Source organism: Cervus canadensis, chromosome 11 (assembly GCF_019320065.1).
Source record: "Cervus canadensis isolate Bull #8, Minnesota chromosome 11, ASM1932006v1, whole genome shotgun sequence".
Classification (NCBI taxonomy): Eukaryota; Metazoa; Chordata; class Mammalia; order Artiodactyla; family Cervidae; genus Cervus; species Cervus canadensis.
Genome location: NC_057396.1, coordinates 6,372,216 through 6,388,509, shown reverse-complemented (window position 1 = coordinate 6,388,509; position 16,294 = coordinate 6,372,216). Strand labels below are relative to the sequence as shown.

The window sequence follows — 16,294 nt, the reverse complement described above, 5'->3', positions numbered from 1 at the left end:
TAAACATCATGCAGGGAAATGACATAATTATGAAGAAAACTTGTAACTGCATCATATATACGTACATATATAATTTTGATGACTTCTACCATTTTACTTTTGGAAGAAAATTTTAATTTAGTGTATCTTACATATAATATATGCAATAGAAATATAAAAATTCAATCAGAACAAAGTTGTGTCTCTAAAGTTAATGAACAATGTTAGCATGTTCCAAGATTCATATGCTTTTGTCTAATATTAAAAGTGATAGTCAAATATTATGCAGTTATAATATCTAACCACATTCAATACAGATTATAAATAAAAATATATTGTTAAAATATTATCACATATTTTTAGTTATACGGAAATACGATCATTTCTTAGAAGAAGCAAGGGCTAATCAAGATCTGTAAAATATTAGATGGTGTCCATTTACAATTAAACCAACAAGAAAGGAGCCTACCTTCCATTGCCCTTTTAAAGAAGACCTTACAGCTTCCACAGGTGAGGACACCATAGTGACAGCCTGATGCTTCATCCCCACAGATTAAACAAATCTTCTGAGGTAATGACTCAAAGCTGTACTGTGGGCTCTGGCTGGCTTCTGAATCCGGCCTTGAAATGCAAAACAAAGTACTCAATTTATTTTTAGGTCCACCACTGTCTAACACTAAAGTTTCCTTAACCCAAAATAGGCAGAGTGAAAAGGTTTTTAAAAATTACAGCCATATATCAATACAGATCTGAAAAACATAGCAAACTGAACTTGATATACTACCTGTTACTGGATTCATCACACTTGCAAGTTATTAGCCTCTCATCAGGAGTACCAACAAAAGTAATAAATAATTAATATTTAATTTTATGTTCAGGAAAAAAAAAAACTTCCTGCAAAACTCATTACAGAGAATCAATTTAGTCTTTTGACAAATGTTATAACCTTGTTTAACGGTGGGAAACAATAAATATGATTTTGCTTTAAGAGTACAATCATTTTAAAAAGTCATCTCTGTAATTAAACAAGTACCCGTGTTTGTCTTTTTAAAGCATTGTTCAATATATTGACACTGTTTTGACTATTCACAACACAAGATTCCAAATTCAGAGCACTTTCTTTTTTCTTTAAAATTCCATAACTCTCGTATGTAAATTAAAGTGTTTTTCAAAACTTGTATGCTAAAAGTTGTAGCGAACTTGAAACAATACTAGCCTACAGTGCACCGCAGTGATTGATGTTTAAAACCATACTGTGAACATATTACACATAAATTAATTTTAATCTAGAGATTCGGGTGAAAATGAAGCGCTAAGTGTCCAGACCCTTAAGATGGTTCTGCTTTGGATTCTGGCCGGGCACCTAGCGCCACCCCGCCCGGGAGAACGATGCGTTACCGTCTCCTCTCCGGAACGCACGTTCTCGGTAACTGTCCTTCTAGGAAGAAAAGCATTTTATAAAACCCCGGACTCGCCGCACCCTTTCGGCTCCGCGGGGCTACGGCGGACCCAGAGTGACGCTGCACTTTTAGAACTCGCGGCTGGTTCGCCTTGGGACTGCGCAGATCTGGAAAGTTTAGAAACATATTGTCGGGGAAGCCCGCTCCAGAAGCAGCATAATCTGGGCCCCCGCGGGGCCCTCCCCCCTCCCCCCCAAAATAAATGAGGAGAAGAGGCGAGGAAAAGGAAGCCAAGCTGCGCTGCGCTGCGCCCCGCCTCGGCCACCCACTCCTGGCGGCCACTCGGGGATGCCGGGCGCCGGGGGCCGGGGGCGGCCGGACCGGTCCTCACGCGCCGCGCCGGGCCCTCACCTCAGGTAGTTGAGATAGGGCTGGTAGACCTGCGGCAGGCCCTCCTTGAGCACCGCGGCCTGGTAGCCGAGCTGGGGGAGCCCGTTGAGGCCGAGCGGCGGGTAGAGCGCAGGGGTGGCCCCGGCGGCGGCGGCGGCCGAGGTGGACGGCAGGTCCCGCGGCAGCAGGCAGGCGCCCGCGGCCGGAGCCTTGCAGGGCGGCGGCGCGAACGGGCCGGGCTGGGGCGGCGCGCCCTCCGCCTTGTACAGGACGCACTCCAGGGCGGACCCCGACGCGGCCGCGGACGAGCCGGGGGCCCCAGCGGCGGCCGCGGGCGCCACCACCTCCCCCGGCCTGGACGGCGGCGCCAGCGGGAAGTCCGCGAAGACGGCGGGGCTGGCCCCCGCCAGCAGGTAGGGCCGCGGGGAGCGTGCGGCGGCCTCGGCGCCCCCCTCCTCCTCCTCCTTGATCTTCAGGGCGGGCGGCTGCGGGTCCCCGTAGAGCGAGAACGCGTCGTCCTTGGGCTCGGCGTCGGGCGGGTACGCGCAGTCGGGGAAGTCTCCGGGCGCGCCCGGGGCGGACGAGGCGGAGGGCGAGCCCCGCGGCGCGGCGAAGGCGCCGGCGACCCCGCCGTCGTAGCTGTCGCCCTCCAGCAGCTGCCGGGTGCGGGCGGCCAGGAAGGCCGAGTTGAGCGGCAGGATGGGCACGTGGATGAAGTCCATCACCGCGGTGGCCACCGGGGCGCGCCCGGGCGCGGCGGGCGCGTCATGCTCCGCCGGGGAGGCCCTGAGCGCAGAGAATCGGGCATCTTCTTTGGGCAGCGGGGCGACGCCTCCCGCGGCCGTCCCGGGAGCGCTGATCGCGGCTCCTCCCGCGGGCCGGGCTTTTCCCTTCAGGGGCGGCCCCGAGGAGCCCTCGGGCTCCGAGTCGTCCACCTCCAGCTCCACCACCGCGGGCTGCGGAGACGGCCTCGGCGCTGGCGCGGGCCAGGGGTGGCTCGCGGCCGTCGGGGCCAGCAGCTGCCGGCATGGCGCCAGGCCCCGGGGCAGCACCTTCTGGCCGGCGGCCCCCCCGGGGGTATCGCCAGCCTTGCTCTCCGGGCGGCTCATGAGTTGGGGCAGGACCCCCTGGGCGGCGGGCGCAGCCCGGGTGTCTTGGGCAAGCTCGGGGCCAAACAGGCACCAAGGGCTGGGGGCCTCGCAGACGGCGGGGCTGGCGGGGCTCTGTTCAGGGCCGGGGGGCGCCAGCAGGGTGTCCAGGACGCTGTCCAGCAACCCGCCGTCCTTTTCCACGGGTCTTGCAGCAGCGCCCTCTGCGGTTTCCCCTCTGGAATACGCCCCCTCCACGTCTGCCAGCGACTCTGGGTCCGGCGTCTTCCCGTCCAGGTCCTGAGCCTGGCAGGGCCGAGGGAAGATCAGCCCGTCCAGGGAGACGGGGAGGCCCGAGGCTGTGGGCGTCGGGCCCGAGGCCTCGCCCGCCTGGAAGGGGCCCGCGTCTGGGCGTCCCCGTAGAGGGGCTCCGACTTGGGTGGGCGAGGGCGCTGTGCCCGCCACGTGGGGAGCGCGGGAACCCTTCGCCTTCAGCTCAGTCATGACGCCCTGGGCTCCCCTTTTCTCCTCCCCTGTCTCTGGGGAGGGGGGGATAGCGGGAGGACGAGGGGGCGTCAGGAGGCTCGGGGCCGCGGGAGGAGAGAACGGGAGTTGAATTTGGCCGGAGCGGACGGCGGAGAGGGGGGGAACTCTCCACCTCCTGGGTGGGAAGGGGGCGGCCCCGATGGGCCTCCGCCCTCGCCCCGGGTCCGCAGGTGGGGGGGGGGGGCGGCAGTCACTCTGTCTCTGAGGCAGGTGGGAAGACCAGGCGACGGCGATTGTGGGGATCCCGTAGAGCTCTCCAGGGGTGTTCCCCGGCTTCCGTCTGCGGACAGGCGACGCTGAGTACTCACAAACCGCTGGGCGCACCCCAGGGGCGGCGGCTTCGCAAGCGCTGGACAGCGGCTGTGGCTCTTGACTTTTCCGCCCGCTCCAGCGCCGGGATGCTCCCGGTCCTGGGCTGCGGTCCCCTTCCTTTCCCCCGGACACCCCGGGGCTGCGTCGGCCTCTCGGCGCAGCCCATCCTCAGGAGCAGCGTCGTCTCTGCCGGCTCCAGGTCGCTCGCCACGGGCATCTCAGCGGCGCTCACATCTCTCGGCAGTCCGCGAGCACAAAGCGCCCGGAGCGGCGGGGTCCACTGCGATGCCACGTGAAGCGAAGCCTCGCGGAGCACGCTGCTAGCGCCGCGGACCCTCGCACGCTCAGATACTACGAGGCTTCACGAGCAGACCCGCCCCCCGGCTTTCCCAGCACCCCGCCTCCCCGTCGGCAGGCCCCGCCCACGGCCCCGCCCCGCCCCGCGGAGGGACCAGATCTGAAATTCCAAGCGCCAGCCTGAATTAACAGGTACTGTGGGATGGGCTGCATAAGCACATTTGATTTTGTACTGAGAACTCAATACCAGTCTAATTGGAAAAGTGAATGGATTGTATCAGAAGCTGAATTCTCAGCATGTCAGATTTGTAAAGATTTTACACAGAGAACGGTATTTGGCTATGTGTATTATTATTATTATTATTTTTAGAATAAATATATCGAGGATGATTCTAAATAACATGAGAGATTTTTCTCTTTTATGACTTCCATAAAAGTGAGTGCTTTCAAATGTTTCTCGCTGCAACCAACATGTTCTCTACTCCTCTTGAACCATCCTCAATGTGGCAGAGAAATTTGGGAGCAGGAGATAGCTGAGAACACTAATTTACCTGTACAAGAATTTTGGATGTTGTGTGTTTACACTTTGATTTGTCCTAAGGAGTGCGTTCCATTTCTTTACTGATTTACCTGTACAAGAAGTTTGCATGTTGTGTGTTTACACTTTGATTTGTCCTAAGGAGTGCGTTCCATTTTTTAATAAATAGCCCTTTAAGGAAAGTTTCCTTTAGCTCCAGCTTCCATTCTGTGCTACATCATAAATTCCTCAATAGAGATGTTGAATACTACTTTTTCTCCCCTCAGCATTCTTATTCTTAAAAATTAACTTTGAGTTTTTAAAGCAAATCACCTCTTCCTGAAGATGTAGAGAGAAGGGGAGTAGTGCAATACATGTGGGATAGTTTATTCAGTTCAGTTCAGTCACACAGTCGTGTCCGACTCTTTTGACCCCATGAATCGCAGCACACCAGGCCTCCCTGTTCATCACCAACTCCTGGAGTTTACTCAAACTCAGGTCCATCGATCGAGTCGGTGATGCCATCCAGCCATCTCATCCTCTGTTGTCCCCTTCTCCTCCTGCCCCCAGTCCCTCCCAGCATCAGGGTCTTTTCCAATGAGTCAGCTCTGCATGAGGTGGCCAAAGAACTGGAATTTCAGCTTCAGCATCAGTCCTTCCAATGAGCACCCATAAGCTAATAAATAGTCTCTGTGCTGAACCCAAGACCGCTGGGTATCCTGACATCTCTTAAAGATAGCATGTTCAAAAGTGAATTAATCATTTGGAAAATTCCTCGAGTCCTATCTGTGCTGATGCCCGCTGGTTCTCTCAGCCTGTTATGGAGAGTACAGTGGGAGACTCCTGGGCAGGCAGAGCTGATGGAGGTAAGGAGCCTGGGTCTCTGAATCACCTGGGGAGTGTTTACATGAGAGAGAAGTAAATTTTATCATATTAGGTCACTGGGAATCAATTGTTTGGGCTATTAGCTTACTCTGATTGACTAGTTTTAAATATGAAGGAGTTAGGCAGGCAGAGGAGGGCTGAAGAGAACTCCAGGAAGCAGATATACTATGTTCACAGGACATCAAATAGGAAGACATAATATGGGAATTGCAAGGAGGCTATTATGGATAAAGTATGGGGTAAACTGGGGAATGGAAGAGGATAAGGCCAGAGAAGTGAACTAATTTATTATTACTAATACTGCTGTTGTTTTTAGGCTTTCCTTTTTCCAGTTTATTTTAAACTACTTAATGTGCTTTATTGGCTATAATTCACATATCATATGGTTCACATGTCTTAAAGTGTACAATTCAGTGGCTCTGAGCTTATGCACAGTTGTGTAACTATCACCACTGTTAATTTTAGAACATTTACGTCACCCCTAAAAGAAAGTCATGTATGGATGTGAGACCTGGACTGTGAAGAAAGCTGAGCGCCGAAAAATTGATGCTTTTGAACTGTGGTGTTGGAGAAGATTCTTGAGAGTCCCTTGGGCTGCAAGGAGATGCAACCAGTCCATCCTAAAGGAGATCAGTCCTGGGTGTTCATTGGAAGGACTGATGCTGAAGCTGAAACTCCAGTACTTTGGCCACCTGATGCGAAGAACTGACTTATTGGAAAAGACCCTGATGCTGGGAGGGATTGGGGGCAGGAGAAGAAGGGGATGACAGAGGATGAGATGGTTGGATGGCATCACGGACTCGATGGGCATGAGTTTGAGTAAACTCCGGGAGTTTGTGATGGACAGGGAGGCCTGGCGTGCTGCGATTCATGGGGTCGCAAAGAGCAGACACAACTGAGTGACTGAACTGAATTGAACAGAACTGAAAAGAAACTCCATATTCATCACTCCTCTTTTTCTCTTAAAACCTTTTCAACAGTCCACTGAATCTACTTTCCTTCTCTGCATTTGCCTATCCTGGATATTTCATATAAATAGAATCATACCATATGTGGTCTTTTTCGCTGGCTTCTTTCACATGGTATGTGAAAGTCAGTCACATGGTAGTATGTATCAGTACCTCACTTCTTTTTAATTGCCAAGTAGTATTTCATTCTATGAATATAATTTGATTTACTATACTATGATTTATGAATATGCTATGATCTTGATTATCTGTTTAGAAGTTGTTGGACATTTGGGCTGTTTCTACTTGGAGGCTACTATGAATAAGACTACTATTAACATTCATGTACAAGTTTTCATGTGAACATGTATTTTCATTTCTCTGGGTTACACTGAAGATTATATTATTATTATATATAATATATATAATTGTAATATATTATTATATATTATAATTATATTATATATAATATAATGTGTACAATAATATTATTATATATTATTATATTATATATATTATTATACTGAGGATTAGAATTGCTTGGTCATATAGTAACTCTAGGTTTAACCTTTTGAAGAATTGCAGACTGTTTTCCAAAGTGACTAGACATATTATATTTCCACTGACAGTGTATAAAGGTTCCAACTTCTTCCTTTTCTTGGATTTGCTCATTACGGTCTTTTATCATAGCTCTCCTGGTGTGTGAGAAGGGGTATTTCACTGTGGTTTTGATTTGCCCTTGCCCGGTGGCTAATGCTGTAGAATCTGTAGGTTGTGTAGAATCTGGACAGCACTGCCAGGTCGTCTTTCAGACCTTTACCTGTGTTAACTTGTTGAACCTTTCAACAGTTCCACAAAGTAGGTACTGTTATCTCCGTTTCATAGTTGAGAAAACTGAAGCTCTCAGTTTCCCAATATTATAAAGACAATAAGTAGCATAGCCATATTCGGCCCCAGGTAATCAAATGCCAGTATTCCTAGGAGTGTGATTTTTAAATAGCAGATGGCTCAGAATGGGGGTTCCAAGTTGCTATAGCTGTAATTTTGGCACTAAATCTCATTTTAAATGACACACTATATTTGGCTTAATTTTGATTGACTATACAAATTCCCTCAAACCAGACAAGTCTGACTAAGATATTTCTACAAAACTGAAATTCTTGAAGTAAGAAAACAATAATAAAAATCCTCAACATGTCCTAAATCACCATTATGCCATGAAATTTGATGCTGAGTGATTAACATTGTTGACAAAAGAATTCCTAAATATATTAATCTTTAAGTGAAACAAGCTCACTATTTAAATACACTGGCTTCAAGTAGGACTACCAAATGATCCAGCAATTCTGCTACTGGGTATTTATTTAAAAAATAAACACAAACACTAATTAGAAAAGATGTATGTATCTGTATGTTCGCTGCAACACTATTTACAGTAGTCAATATATGGAAGCAATCTAAGTGCCCATTAATAGATGAATGGATAAAGAAGATGTGATATATACATAATATATAATGAAATATTACTCAACTGTAGAAAAGAATGGAATCTTGCCATCTGCAACCACAAGGGTGAACTGTGAGGGCATTATGTTACCTGAAATAAGTCAGACAAAGAAAGACAAATATTGTATAATTTCACTTATATGTGTGGAACCTAGAAAACTAATAAGCAAACATAACAAAATAGAAACAAAGTTATAGATGCAGAGAACAAACAGGTGGTTGCCAGAGGGAGGGGGATATTGGGGGTGGGGTGTGAAAGAAATAGAGGAAGGAGATTAGGTGAAAGAAACTTACAGTTGCAAAATAAATGAATCAGGGATATGAAATGCACAGTGTGGGGAATATAGTCACTAACTATGTAATAACTTTGTATGGTGACATATCATAACTAGACTTATCATGATGGTCATTTCGAAATGTATAGATATATTGAATCACCATGTTGTGTAACAGGAATTAACATAGTGTTGTAAGTCAATTATACTTAAAAAAAAAAAAACTCATATAAAAAGAGATCAGATTTGTGGGTACCAGAGGCAAGGGGAGGGGTGGAATTGAAAAATGCAATAAAAAAGTACAAACTCCCGGTTATAAATAAGCACTAAATGTACAACGTGATAAGTTGTACATTTAATTAACAGTGCTTATGTTATATATGAAAGTTGTTAAGAGAGTAAATCCTAAGAGTTCTCATCACAGGGAAAATTTTCTATTTCTTTAATATTGTATCTATAAGATGATGGATATTCACTGAACTTACTGTGATAATTATTTCATGATGGATGTAACTCAAAGCATTATACTGTACACCTTAAACTTAATATAGTCCTGTATGTCAATTATATCTGAATAAAACTGGAAGAAAAAAGCTCAATGGTTAAATTCAGGTGTGATGGGGCTAGCTCCAAATATTACTGCAGACTGTTTTTTGAAGACAATTATTTAGCTCAAGTCCAGAAGTTTAAAAAATTGTTTAAGCAAGAAAAAGCCTTATTAAAATAAAATTGTCATATAATAAGCTGCTTATATTTAAAGTGTACATTTTGTTGAGCTTTACCATAAGTATATACCTTTGAAGCCATCACCACAGAAAAAGATGATAATTATACCATCTTCCTCTAGAAGTTTCCTTATATCACTTTTTAATCCCTTCCCTTTTTCTATCCCCTCCAATTTCTGTCACTCCTTGTGAATCTCTAGGCAACAACTAATCTGCTTTTTGTCACTATACTTTAGTTTAAAAAATTTTATACTTGATTTATTAAATGTATTAAATTATATACACATAGTTTTTTTCAGGGCTAAGTATCTGATTTAATATTTTAATTGATAGGCTTTTTAGACTAGCTTTACATTTACAGAGAAATTAAACAGATCATAAGAGTTTCCCTACATCCTCTGTGTAGTTTTTCTTATAGCCATATTAATATGGTATATTTGTTAATTAATGAACTAATATTGCTATTAGGTTGGTGCAAAACTCATTGTAATTTTGCATTGTTGAACTTTGCTATTTGATATTGGAATACATTCTTAAATGTGGTTATATTCTGCCTCATTTTAATGTGCATTTCTCACTTTTTGTTTTTTTGCTAATAACTTATTACTTGCTATTTATGTCATGTTTATTTTAGACTAGGGAAATGATGTTAGGCTTCCCTTGTGGCTCAGCTGGTAAAGAATCCACCTGCAATACAGGAGACCTGTGTTTGATCCCTGGGTTGGGAAGATCCCCTGGAGAAGTGAAAGGCTACCCATTCCAGTATTCTGGCCTGGAGAATTCCATGGACTGAGGGTCCATTCCTGGGGTCGCAAAGAGTCGGACACGACTGAGCAACTTTATTTCACTTCACTTCACTTCAATGATGTTAGACAAAAAGCAAATTTGCACAGTTTTCTTATTCAAGTTCAAAATGGGTCATAAAGCAGCAAAGACAAGTCACAACATGAACAGCGTGTTTGGCCCAGGAGCTAATGAAAGTACAGTGCAGTGGTGGTTCAAGAAGATTTGCAAGGGAGACAGAGCCTTGAAGAAGAGGAGCGCAGTGACCAGTCATCGGAAGTTGACAGTGACCGACTGAGAGGATCTTTGATGCTGATCCTCTTACAGTTACACAGGAAATTGCCAAACTACTCAATGTCAACCTTTCCATGGTCATTTGGCATTTGAAACAAATTGGAAAGGTGAAAAGCCCAATGAGTGGGTACCTCAAGAGCTGACTGCAAATCAAAAAAAAAAAAAAAAAAAATCGTCATTTTGTAGTGTCTGTTGACTTCTCTTATTCTACATAACAACAAACTATCTCTCCATATAGAACAGCCAGGGACTACTGTTGGACTGAGCTCAGTGATTGGACTGAGAAGAAGCTCCAAAGCACTTCCCAAAGCCAAACTTGCACCAAATGAGTCATGATCACTGTTTGACGGTCTGCTGCCAGTCTGGTCCAGTATAGCTTTCTGAATCCCAACAGAACCATTACCTCTGAGGAGTATGCTCAGCACATCGATGAGGTGCACCAAAAGCAGCATCGCCTGTGGCTGGTGTTGGTCAACAGAAGGGGCCCAATTTGGGTTTCCCTGGGGGGCTCAGCAGTAAACAACCTGCCTGCAATGCAGGAGACCCGGGTTCGATCCTTGGGTCGGGAAGATCCCCTGGAGGAGGGCAGGACAACCCACTCCAGTATTGTTGCCTGGACAGAGGAGCCTGGCGGGCTACAGTCCACGGGGTCGCAAAGAGTCAGACACAACTGAGCGACTAAGGACAGCACAGCACACACGGAGTTTTGCCTCATCCACCATATTCACCTGACCTCTTGCTGACCGACTACCACTTCTTCAAGCATCTCAATAACTTTTTGCAGGGAAAATGCTTTCCAAGAGTTCCATGAATCCCAAAGTGAGGATTTTTATGCTACGGGAATAAACAGGGTTTTATTTCTCATTGGCAAAAATGTGTTGAGTGTAATGGTTCCTATCTTGATTAATGAAGATGTTATAATGATTTAAAATTCACAATCCAAAATTGCAATTACATTTGCACCAACCTAATACTAGTTCCTCTTGAGAAACCTGTATGCAGGTCAGGAAGCAACAGTTAGAACTGAACATGGAACAACAGACTGGTCCCAAATAGGAAAAGCAGTACATTAAGACTGTATATTGTCACCCTGCTTATTTAACTTCTATGCAGAGTACATCATGAAAAACGCTGGGCTGGAAGAAGCACAAGCTGGAATTAAGATTGCCAGGAGAAATATCAATAACCTCAGATAGCAGATGATACCACCTTTATGGCAGAAAGTGAAGAGGAACTAAAAAGCCTCTTGATGAAGGTGAAAGAGGAGAGTGAAAAAGTTGGCTTAAAGCTCAACATTCAGAAAACTAAGATCATGGCATCTGGTCCCATCACTTCATGGGAAATAGATGGGGAGACAGTGGAAACAGTGTCAGACTTCATTTTTTTGGACTCCAAAATCACTGCAAATGGTGACTGCAGCCATGAAATTAAAACGCATATGCCTTGGAAGGAAAGTTATGACCAACCTAGATAGCATATTAAAAAGCAGAGACATTACTTTGCCAACAAAGGTCCATCTGGTCAAGGCTATGGTTTTTCCAGTGGTCATGTATGGATGTGAGAGTTGGACTGTGAAGAAAGCTGAGCACCAAAGAATTGATGATTTTGAACTGTGGTGTTGGAGAAGACTCTTGAGAGTCCCTTGGACTGCAAGGAGATCCAACCAGTCCATCCTAAAGGAGATCAGTCCTGGGTGTTCATTGGAAGGACTGATGTTGAAGCTGAAACTCCAATACTTTGGCCACCTCATGCGAAGAGCTGACTCATTGGAAGAGACCCTGATGCTGGGAGGGATTGGGGGCAAGAGGAGAAGGGGATGACAGAGGATGAGATGGCTGGATGGCATCACCAACTCGAAGGACATGAGTTTGAGTCAACTCCGGGAGTTGTTGATGGACAGGGAGCCCTGGCATGCTACGATTCATGGAGTCGCAAAGAGTAAGACACAGCTGAGCGACTGAACTGAACTAAATACTAGTTCCCTCCTTTAGGGTGGAGTATCTACATAACTTACTTGGAATTCTTCTGCATGGGAGGTTTACCTCTTCTCTCCCATTTACCAATTTATTCAGTGTTTTATTTATATCAGTATGAACTCATGGGTATTTATTTTATACTTTGAGTTACAATCTATTTTATTTTTATGCTCAAGTTGTTTCATCTTTGTGCATTGGAAGCTCATGTATGTATTTGTTCATGTCTGTGTCTGAGCAATTTCTTAATTTCTGGCATTTCAAAATGTATTTTGACTCAGCTCGTCTGTTTACTGCCCCAGTTCTAGAATCAGCCATGTATTGGAAAATGATATTAGAAATTAGTATCTGAGTGCTAAGTGTGTTCTACATTTATTTTTGTTTCTTAGAATCTTATAGCATATGCTTTTTTTTCATCTAGCTTCTTTTACTCAGCGTATTTATTTTAAGATTCACTTGTATTGTAGTGTGTCTCAAAAGCTCATTTTTTAAAAATTGCTGAGTAGTAATCCATTGTATGGATATACCATATTTGTTTTTCAATTTATATGTTGATAAACATTTCATTTTTTCCCAGTTTTTAAGTATCACAGGCAAAGCTACTATGAAAATGTGTCTACAGATTTTTGTGTGGACATAGTTTTACTTTCTCAAGGGTAGATATGCAGAAATGAAATGGCCAGATAAATTAATAGGTGTATGTTTAACTACCATACAATTTCCAAAGTTGCCATACTGTTTTACCTTCCCACCAATAGTACATTACAGTTCTAATTCTTCTATATCCCAGATAATGGTTAGTATGGTCAGTTTTAATTTTGACAACAGAACTGGACATGGAACAACAGACTGGTTCCAAACAGGAAAAGGAGTATGTCAAGCCTGTATATTGTCACCCTGCTTATTTAACTTCTATGCAGAGTACATCATGAGAAATGCGGTGCTGGAAGAAGCACAAGCTGGAATTAAGATTGCCAGGAGAAATATCAATAACCTCAGATATGCAGATGACACCACCCTTATGGCAGAAAGTGAAGAGGAACTAAAAAGCCTCTTGATGAAGGTGAAAGAGGAGAGTGAAAAAGTTGGCTTAAAGCTCAACATTCAGAAAACTAAGATCATGGCATCTGGTCCCATCACTTCATGGCAGATGGGGAAACAGTGGAAACAGTGTCAGACTTTATTTTTTGGGGATCCATACTGCAAGCAGTAGTGACCTGCCAAGCCATGTATTACTCGCTTACTCCTTGGAAGGAAAGTACCTACCAAGCAGACATATAAAAAAAGCAGAGACCTTATTTTGCCAACAAACGTCCCGTCGGTCAAGGCTATTATTTTTCCAGTGGTCATGTATGGATGTGTAGAACTGGACTGTGAAGAAAGCTGAGCACCAAAGATGAATGCTTTTTGAACTGTGGTGTTGGAAAAGACTCTTGAGAGTCCCTTGGACTGCAAGGAGATCCAACCATCCTAAAGGAGATCAGTCCTGGGTGTTCATTGGAAGGACTGATGTTGAAGCTGAAACTCCAATACTTTGGCCACCTCATGCGAAGAGTTGACTTATTGGAAGAGACCCTGATGCTGGGAGGGATTGGGGGCAAGAGGAGAAGGGGACGACAGAGGATGAGACGGCTGGGTGGCATCACTGACTCGATCGACATGAGTTTGAGTCAACTCCGGGAGTTGTTGATGGACAGGGAGGCCTGGCGTGCTGTGATTCATGGGATCGCAAAGAGTCGGACACGACTGAGCGACTGAACTGAACTGAATAGATAAAGTAGTGGTATCTCATTGTGGCTTCAACTGCATTTCCCTAATGACTAATAATGTTTATCATCTTTTAATGTGCTTATTTGCTATCTGTATATCTTCTTTACTGTGTCTTTTAAAATATTTGTTTGCTTTTTAAAAGTTATTTCCTTATTGTTGAATTTTATGAATTCTTTATGAATTCTGATGTAAGTCCACTGTTATACATGTGATTTGAAAATATTTTCTCTTAACCTGTACCTTATCTTTAAGTTCTCTTAAGAGTGTCCTTTAAAGAACATATGTTTTTAATATCAATAAAAATCTAATTTATCAATTTACACTTTTATGAGTTTTTCTTTTCTTGCCAGTGTCATAGTTAAAAATCTTCGCCAAACTCAAGGTCACAAAAGTTTATTCCTGTATTTCCTTTTTGTTTTATAGTTTTTAGTTTTACATTTACATCTATGAATCATTTTAAGTTACTTTTTAATGTGGCATGAGGTGTAGATCGAAGTTTTTGGTTTTGTTTTGTGTATGAGTATTCAGTTGTTCCAGCATCATTTGCCTAAAAGAATATTCTTTCTCCACTTAAATGCCTTTATAATTTTGTTGTAAATCAGTTATTCATCTCTGTGGGGGTCTCTTTCCAGGTTCTGATTTTTTGTTTTGTTCTTCTGTCTGACAATCTTTGTGTCAATGACACATTGTCTTGATCGCTGTAGTTTTGTGATAGGTCTTAGACACTTGAAGTATTATACTGTTCCAGGTTTATTTCTTTTTCAAAATTATTTTGGTTGTTCTGGTTCCTTTGCATTTTCATCTAAATTTTAGAATCAGTTTAACAGATTCTGCAAACAAGTCTGCTGCAATATTGATTGGGATTGAATTGAAATAGATCATTTTGGAGAGGAACTGATATCTCATCAACATTAAATTATCCATTTTCCCATGAAGATGGTATGTATCTCCATTTCTTTAGGCCCAATTTCTCTCAGCAATATTTTGAAGCTTTTGTTGTACACAGAAAGCTTTTTGTGAAAGCCTTTGCTTTCACATTTTTGTCAGTTTTGTCTTCAGTTATTACACATTTTTAATGTTATTCTGAATGGTATCTATATAAATTTTCTAATGCTGAGAAATAAGTGACCATAATTTATGTAGTTAATAATAAGCCAAGTTAGTTGCTTAAGTGTCACCCAGTGACTATCTTTTTCCATGGGTCAGGAATCTGGACATGGGTTGGTTGGATCCGCTGCTCAGGGCTCTCATGGCTTACCAGTGGGTCAGCCACGATTGCATCATAAGAGGCTCAGCCTGCTCTTCCAGGTTCATTCAGGTAATGACAGAGTTTAGTTCCTTCAGCTCTCAGGCTCAGTGTGGCTTCCATCTTCTTTGAGGTTGGCAGGAGATTGTATTCAAGGTTTAAAAAAATATATTTATTTATTTATATGGCAGGATCTTAGTTGCAGCATGGTGGACTCTCTCATTGTGGCACTCGGGCTGAGTTACCTGAGCAAGGATCAAACCCACATCTCCTGTATTGGAAGACAGATTCTCAATCACTGGGTCAGCAGGGAAGTCTCTTCATTCATGCTTTTTAAGGACTTCTGCCTGACAAAGTCAGACCCACTAGATACTCTCCATTTTGATCAACTCAAAACAAAATGACTTGGCAATCTTAATTACATCAACAAATTTCCTTTTGCCAGAAATGTAACATAATCATGGGAGTAAATCCATCATTTTGACCAGTCTTACTCACATTCGAGGGGACTAATTATACAAATCATGTACACTATGGGGAGAGAATTTTGGAGACCATTTTATAACTATGCTTAACTATTGTTTTATATTTCTCATTTCTAGTATTTAGAAATAGGATTCTAGTATTTAGAAATACAGTTGATTTTTAAATTGAAGTGATACATGGTGAATGTCCCTGGTGGTTTCCTGATTATATTGGGGAAAATATTCAGTCTTTCACCATTAAGTATGATGTTAGCTGCAGATTTTTTCATAGATTTCCCCTTATCAGATTCAGGATGTAAGCTTCCATTCCTTTCTTTGCTGAGAGGTAATTAAGAGTAGATGTGCTTTCTTTTGTCAGATGAGCTATCTATTGAGATGATCCTTAAGGCTTTTCTTTATTAGTTTGTTAATATGGTGAATTACATAAATTGAGTTTTGATTGTAAGCCAACCTTGTATTCCTGGGATAAACCTTAGTTAGTCATGACGTGATCTATATATATTACACTTCATTTGTTAAAAGCTTGGTAGAATTTTTAAATCCTGTGGGATATTGGTTGCTCTCTTAAACTGAAGAAAGTAGAGAAAACCACTAGGCCATTCAGTAATAACCTAAATCAAATCCCTTATGATTATAGAGTGGAAGTGACAAATAGATTCAAGAGATTAGATCAGATAGACAGAGCGCCGGAAGAACTATGGACAGAGGTTGGTAACACTGTACAGGAGGCAGTGATCAAAACCATCCCCAAGAAAAAGAAATGCAAAAAGGCAAAATAGTTGTCTGAGGAAGCCTTACAAATAGCTGATAAAAGAAGAGAAGTGAAAGGCAAAGGAGAAAAGGAAAGATATACCCGTCTGAAGGCAGAATTCCAAA

At 43.4% G+C, this 16,294-nt stretch overlaps 1 protein-coding gene across 2 annotated transcripts in view; it reads right to left on the bottom strand.

The window, feature by feature from the left end:
* Positions 1–4,604, bottom strand: part of PGR (progesterone receptor) — a 112,411-nt gene extending 107,807 nt beyond the window's left edge. Inside the window, exons 1-2 of one of the 2 annotated variants that reach the window (XM_043482485.1) lie at positions 1,791–4,604; positions 449–600 (exon numbers count right to left, since the gene is read on the bottom strand). In XM_043482485.1, the coding sequence (XP_043338420.1) occupies positions 449–600; positions 1,791–3,361 (1,723 nt within the window). In that variant the 5' untranslated portion in view covers positions 3,362–4,604. The remainder of the gene's footprint in view (positions 1–448; positions 601–1,790) is intronic. The other variant, XM_043482484.1, reaches the window with a different exon arrangement.
* Positions 4,605–16,294: the final 11,690 nt, after the last annotated feature.